This window comes from Sinocyclocheilus anshuiensis, unplaced genomic scaffold (assembly GCF_001515605.1).
Source record: "Sinocyclocheilus anshuiensis isolate Anshui unplaced genomic scaffold, SAMN03320099.WGS_v1.1 scaffold998, whole genome shotgun sequence".
NCBI lineage: Eukaryota > Metazoa > Chordata > Actinopteri > Cypriniformes > Cyprinidae > Sinocyclocheilus > Sinocyclocheilus anshuiensis.
The window spans coordinates 388,868-396,594 of NW_015536513.1; the positions used below are offsets into that span (position 1 = coordinate 388,868).

The 7,727-nt window shown below is 38.3% G+C and overlaps 1 protein-coding gene across 1 annotated transcript; it reads left to right on the plus strand.

The window, feature by feature from the left end:
- The first annotated feature begins 1,974 nt into the window (after positions 1–1,974).
- Positions 1,975–5,354, plus strand: LOC107692212 (gastrula zinc finger protein XlCGF8.2DB-like). The gene is made up of 3 exons (XM_016491179.1): positions 1,975–2,031; positions 2,198–2,329; positions 4,017–5,354. The coding sequence occupies exons 2-3, from the start codon at positions 2,245–2,247 to the stop codon at positions 4,877–4,879; spliced, it is 948 nt and encodes a 315-aa protein (XP_016346665.1). The 5' UTR covers positions 1,975–2,031; positions 2,198–2,244; the 3' UTR covers positions 4,880–5,354.
- The last annotated feature ends 2,373 nt before the right edge of the window (positions 5,355–7,727 follow it).

The following is a 7,727-nucleotide window of genomic DNA, read 5'->3' on the forward strand; positions in this document are numbered from 1 at the left end:
TTACTGGTTTATGCTGGTCCTTTACTGGTTTATGCTGGTCCTTTACTGGTTTATGCTGGTCCTTTACTGGTTTATGCTGGTCCTTTGCCAGCACATGACCAGCATAAACCAGCAAAGGACCAGCTTAAACCAGCATCCCAGCGTCAAAACATACCTAAACAGCATATGCTGTTTTTTTCAACAGGGCAGCCTCATTGATAATTTCAAAATATTACTTGTTTTTTAAACCCAAACTGAAGAGGCCAAAGGACACAATGGCTAGGAGCACAAACTCAGGTCATAGTAGTGGAGAAAAAACCTTGAGAAAGTCCAGTCCTCCTCTGGCCTAAATGAACAAACAGTCAAGTCACCTTTATTTATATAGCGCTTTTAACAATTCCAGATTGTCAAAGCAACTGTACAGCATTAATTAGGAAAATATTGTGTCAATAATGCAAAATGACAACAGTAATTAAAAAACAGTAACCAAAATCTGACTTTACATTTCCCAAAAGAGAAGATGGCACCACCACTACTTTTACAGGACCTTGGTGAATGTTGAGCGAATTAGAAGAAGCTGGCTAAGCTATTCACCTAAAAGCAATGCACTCTTCTGCTTTTGCTGTAAATTGTTTTCTGTTAAAGAGTACAATTTAATCAGAAGAGGATTAAATGGACTGGAAAAATGCACCATCTTACCTAAGCATCCATGAGAACTCCTGAACACATCAAACACCTGGCAGCATGGAAGATGCTAGAGATGCGTCTAAAGCAGAAAAGGCTGAGGAGCACAAAAAACACTTCACCTATGAAGCTCACGATGAGCCATTCATGGATGCATTAAAGAAGCTAGAAGTGAGATTCTTTTACACAGTTGTAGATGCTGTCAAATCCTCTGTTTACTAAATCAGTTATAATTGCACCTGATAAGTCAGAGGGCCAGTCAGCTGAACTGAGACATCTGCAGCAGGTGCCTCAGTTGGAGTGGTTTCTATTGCTTGGGAATCAGATGGATGTAATGTTTGATTTCAATACAGTAATGTATCCACAATGTTGTGCAATATAAATGAATACAACCAGTGTATAACATCAGAGTGCAGACTAAATAAAACTACAATACTCAAAAAGAGTGCTATGAAAAATGTTGGATGTAGCAGCATCGACTGTCTCTACACTGAGAAATTTCAGCATAGCCCTTAGTACATAAAGCCAGAAAACACTCATTTTAAAAATAAAGCGTAAATCAAAAGCGTTTTTGTAAATGCATAATAAATATGCATAAATGACTAGAAATGCAGGAGACATTTCAGCTTGTTTTTAAGGCCTTTATGATTAACACAAAACGATTTTATTATTTATTTTGCATTAAATTAATTTTGCATTAGATATTGGACAGCGGGTTAAATTCGAATTTGGAAGGAAGGTGAGACCTGTTTTTTTAGCAGGGAGAATTGGTTAATTATTAAACGAAACATGCTGAATGTGGCCTAATATTTCCCTCACATATCACACAAGTCTGTCTGTGTGACATTTATTAAAACAAGTCCTAATACTACAGTAACAAATAATGTATTATGCATAACATAACATACCTTTACTTTGAGCTTGCTTTTCTTCCTCTGCTTTTTTCTGGCTCCGGAGAGATACCGTTTGAATTTAAAATGAAAAATAGCATTGATGTGCATTACATAGATTAGAAATACATCAGTTAAAAATAGCAACCAGATTCATGACGTTGTAAGACGTCATGAACTTTGAACTCTGCTATGAACTAGCTATTTTTAACCATTTTGATATATGGTTGGCATTAAAGCTTTCTGCAGCTAAACATTACAGCTGTGACTTCTAGACAGAATCTCACATTCCTTCATGATTTCTTTCAGGACATCATTGGACAGCATGCATTGAACTATGTATTTCACCAAGAACTGAACTCTGAATTTCATGATATACCTATTTTGTGATTTGAAACCAGACTTTTATTTTGGTGTGGTGGCGTGACGTCATAAGGCCGCGCCGCTCCAGCATCTGTTATGATTCGGCTGAAGAAAGGTTTGTGCTTTTACGCATTTAAAGTGTTTACATTTATGAATGTTAGTTTCAGTAAATAAGGTGCATGAGTAAAAGCTGCGTCCCTTTACTCCGAGTTCATGGAATCAACTGCGTCACAAAGTGATTCAGTTTTTGTGTGCTTCTGCTGTTTTTTTTTCTTTTTCAGGCCATTTAAGTCCATTTACTGACTCCACGTGACACACTATTATAAAGATGGCGTTTATTAAAGTGGAGAGTGAAGACGTGAAGATTGAAGAAACATTCAGAGCCAAACATGAAGATACTGAGGAACAAACAGGTTGGTTTTCATTCTCAAAGCTGAACTCACTCATTTCATCCTTATTAAAATGTCCAGCTCTATAGAAATTAATGATGTTTTTGAAGAACTGTCCTACTTAAAGTGGTTTTATGTGAAGCGGTTTCATTGGGATCACATGACCAGACAAATGCTAAGCTGCCTTCTAGTGAACCTGAGAAGATCCTACTTTCAAGTTGGGTATTTGTTATTATTGGGAAAACCACTATGCAATTCCTAAAAAAAATATTGTGTGTAACATTAAACCTGATATCTATTTCTGAATCGAAAACCATTAATTTCTGTCAGATAATTATGCAACAGTTTAGCAGTGGCTCGTCTGGGCAGCGCTGCACCAAACTATTAATCCACTTGAAAACAAAGACATATTGAATTAACCTTGGTTTAAATCATCAATGTGTTCAGCAGTATTTAACATATTTTTCCAAGTTTCAAGTTAAAACAAATTTGTTATATTAATATTTAGTGCATGGCTTCTGCACACAGGTTGACTATTGTTAGAATCCGCTGTATTTGGTTGAGCAGTCATTGGGTGGCTCTCCAATGTATTAGATTGTCATGTTGAATGGGTTCCATGTATGGGTTTCATGAACAATATTACCAAAGATGCCATAAATAATTTAAAATCAGAGATTTCACACACAAGATTATGTGTATGTTTGGCTGAACGGTCTAGACCTAAACTGAGTCTCAGACAATGAAAGCTATTAAAAAGTTTTAGAAGTTATACAGGGGGGGAAAATAAATAAATCTAGGTCAGAATGTTTGTGACTGATAAAAATTATGGATTATAACACAGTGGAAGGTTGCTTAACTACTGAGGAGTTTCTGCCATTCAAAGCTTCGTGTGTAATTGGCAGATTTTTAAAATTGACTCTGCTTGAGAAGAGATAAGAAGCTATGCCAGGATGTGGGGAAATTAAAGTGTATTACTTGCATAAAAGTGAAATAATGTCCCTCAGGGGAAGGATATACAAGGAGAAAATCAGAGGTCCCAATACTGAGCCCTGTGGCACTCCATACTTTGATGAAATGTCTATTTATTCACAGTTTCTGTACTATGATGGGGCTTAAATCCTCACTGAAATTGAGTGGGGCCTAAATCCTGAAAGATACTGTTACTGTATACAAAAATGAACATAGTTGACAGGACACTTTCTCTCAAATTTTTAAATATCAGATTTGAGATTGGGCTATAATTAAATCATCTGGTTTGGGGTTTGATAATTGCCAGTTTGAAAGTTTTTTTGGAACATGTCCTGAAGAAGGTCAAAAAAAAAAACAATAATGAGAAGAGGTTTTGTAATTACATTTAACACCTCTTTTAGAAATCCTGAAAGATACTGTTACTGTATGCAAAAATGAACAGTTGACAGGACACTTTCTCTCAAATTTTTAAATATCAGATTTGAGATTGGGCTATAATTAAATCATCTGGTTTGGGGTTTGATAATTGCCAGTTTGAAAGTTTTTTTGGAACATGTCCTGAAGAAGGTCAAAAAAAAAAACAATAATGAGAAGAGGTTTTGTAATTACATTTAACACCTCTTTTAGTAGCTTAGTGCATATAAGATCTAGTATACATGTTGTGGGTTTTGATGTTTGTTGCTTTGAGCCATTAAAACTGGTTTTAACCTGCATTTGTCTTTTTTTTTTTTTTTTGCTTTAGATTTGATGTCACTGAAAAAGGAGAGTCAAGAACTCGATGAAGATCAGTATGAAAAGCATCATGATTTCAAAATTGGAGAAAAATCATTTTGTTGCTCACAGACTGAAAAGACACAAAAAAGAGTTTATAAGACGGCAAATAGAAGTTATCTCACCTGCCAACAATGTGGAAAGAGTTTCAAAAGATTTGGAAACCTTAAGTCCCACATAAGAATTCACACTGGAGAAAAGCCTTACACATGCTCTCAATGTGGAATAAGTTTTACTCTTAAAGAAACTCTTAGAATGCACATGAGAATTCACACTGGAGAGAAGCCTTACACATGCAAACTGTGTGGATCAAGCTTCAGTCGAAAAACAAGCCTTAAAAACCACATGAGAATTCATACTGGAGAGAAGCCTTACACATGCTCTCAATGTGAAAGGAGCTTTGCACATAAACAAAACTTTGATGTCCACATGAGAATTCACTCTGGAGAGAAACCTTACACATGCAATCTGTGTGGAAAGAGATTCATTCGAAAATCAAACCTTAAAAGCCACACGAGAGTTCACAGTGGAGAGAAACCATACACATGTACTCAATGTGGAAAAAGTTTTAGATATAAACAACATCTCGTTGTCCACATAAGAATTCATACTGGAGAGAAACCTTTCACCTGCCAACAATGTGGAAGGAGCTTCACTGAACAAGCAAACCTAAATGTTCACATGAGAATTCACACTGGAGAAAGCCCTTTCACCTGCCAACAGTGTGGAAAGTGTTTCAATCAAAAAGGAAACCTTAAAACACACATGAACATTCACACTGGTAAGAAGCCGTTTACAAATGATCACAATTTTGGACATAAAGTAACACTTTGATGTGTACGATCACACCAGTGTGATTAAAGTGTTAACTGTGTCATGTGATTAACTGCTAAATTCACGTCTGCATTCGGGCTTTAGCTGGTTCTGGGCCAGACACGCTCAGTGCTTGTCATATTTTAAGAAATTTGTTAAAATGCTTAGTTGTGAAATGTGTAAATATTTATATGAACATAAAAAAGGTCAATAGGTCATCACCGGTCAGAAAGCAAATCACCCTCCTCAAAATTCCCAGGACTGCTTTGCTCACTCTGTGCACAATATCATGCACAGAGGTCTTGGGGATATCGAAGGTCTGTGACACTACCCTGTAGGATGCTGCATAGGCAAGCCAGTAGAGGAACACAAGCAGCTCGATGTCCCTTTCCCACCCATGGTCAGATTCCAGTCTGACTGCACCAATGAGGGACCTGATGAACGGCAAAGACAGGTGAAGGTGGTCAGCTGCTTCATCCAAATAAAGCAGCAGAATATGGCAGCAGGATGTTGGGTTCACCGCCTGTAAATATTTGATCGTTTTTGTTCATGTTTCCTATTGTTGTCAGAAAATAAAATATAATTTAATTAATTCATGCATTAATTCATTGCTTGGACTGAAAATGTATGTATTCACATTGGTTGATTTTGTCTAGTGTTCATGCATAGTTGTGTCATATAATGTAACAATTCAATTAAGTTACATTTTTGCTTGTTTTACTAAAATATATTGCAGTTAATTATATAATTTTTAGTAAGAAAATATTGGTCAGCATTTATCATTATTATGTAAGTGTTGGGGTGAGCTAGCAATGCAATGCTCTGGGTTCATTTTAATTTTTAAGAATTGATACTTACATTTTTCGTGTGTAAAATCAACAGTCTTCTCCAAACAGGATGTTGGGTTCACCGCCTGTAAATATTTGATCGTTTTTGTTCCTATTGTTGTCAGAAAATAAAATATACTTTAATTAATTCATGCATTAATTCATTGCTTGGACTGAAAATGTATGTATTCACATTGGTTGATTTTGTCTAGTGTTCATGCATAGTTGTGTCATATAATGTAACAATTCAATTAAGTTACATTTTTGCTTGTTTTACTAAAATATATTGCAGTTAATTATATAATTTTTAGTAAGAAAATATTGGTCAGCATTTATCATTATTATGTAAGTGTTGGGGTGAGCTAGCAATGCAATGCTCTGGGTTCATTTTAATTTTTAAGAATTGATACTTACATTTTTCGTGTGTAAAATCAACAGTCTTCTCCAAAGTAGAGATCTTCGAGCAGCTGCCCGACATCTCCTTTATGAAGACATTATTGCAATCATTTTAGTTTTCAAGAAAAGCATACAAGGTGGTATGGTTGTCGTGCTACTGATGAAATCAGGTGTTAATGCACCTCTCAGTCATACCTTTAAAGTTGTTGCGCTTGGTATAACGTCGCAGGTCACATGGTAACATCAACACAGATTCGTCACCCATGTAAGTGAGTAAGCTGTACAGTAGGCGGCGGTAATATTCCTAAGGAGTGAACGGCCATTAAAGAAGAAGAAGATAACGTCAACATGGCTGCTCGCATTCATACTTAACGAGATTTGGCTGTAGAGCACTTTAAGAACTGGACTCCCTTGATGAAAGTGCTTTGTGATTTTTCCCCCCAAGTTTTGCTGTAATGCTGCTATTTATTTTGTTTTGTTTTTATGTTCAGGTTAAGCTGTTGCTCAACTTTTAAGTGGAAGATGTTGTTCATGTTTAGTACACTGATCCAGTTTGACCATAATGCTGCACTAAACTAAGCCAAGTTGTTAAAAAGCACTAAGCTAAGCTAAATTGTTAAACAAAATAAATGTTTTCTTATTTTGTTATGAATATTTTGTAAAATGTAAAATAAAAAAAACTTGAAGGAACAGCTTGGTGTCAAGGTTGTACTACAACGAGGAGCGAGGAACGAGGAGTTGTAGGAGAATTCACAGGAACACAGTCTTTAATAATCCAAAGCATGGGTGTCAAACTCAATTCCTGGAGGGCTGGAGCCCTGCAGAGTTTAGATTAAACCCTAATTAAACACACCTGATCCAATTTATCAAGTCCTTCAGGCTTATTTGAAAACTACATTGTTTGTGTGTTGGAGCAGGGCTGGAACAGAACTCTGCAGGGCTCCGGCCCTCCAGGAATTGAGTTTGACACACCTGATCCAAAGGAACCAGGAACAAACATGTAGCAACGGGGAGTTGACATTTAAGACTCAACAAAGAAACAGGGCAGAACACTTTAAATACACAACACAAACAAGGAAATGACAGGTGAGGGGATCAACTAATAATGAGACACACCTGGGAGCAATGAACACAATCAAACACAAGGGAAACCTAGGTCACGGCGCACATGGGGAGGAAAACAACACACAGACAGGTCCAAACTCCTGGCGTATCGCCCCCCTCCCGGAAGGCGCATCCTCGCGCCGTAGAAACAACATGGGGAGGGGCGGGTGGGAACTTGGGAGGAGGCTCAGGAGGAGGACGGACACCCGGGAGGGGGCCGGCAGACAGAGTCCAAGGAGGTGATGCAGGAGGGAGGAGCCAGGGAGGAGACAGAAAGGGCTTGAAGCAGGAGGATCCAAGCCGGACCCAGGCCACAGCCATGATGGCGACCCACGGAGGAGCCGATGGAGGGGGAATGGTTGCCGACTCCAGGGGGCCGCCCGACGGCGGCGGAGCAGGTGGCCAAGGAGCCTGAGCCGGAGAGCCAACGAGCCAGGGGGATGCCGAGGATCCAGGGGGCCAGGGTGGAGCCGAGAGCTCTGGTGACCGAGATCCGTGGCAGAGCCGGAGCGACTGAGGACCAAGGTGGAGCTGGCGGGAGG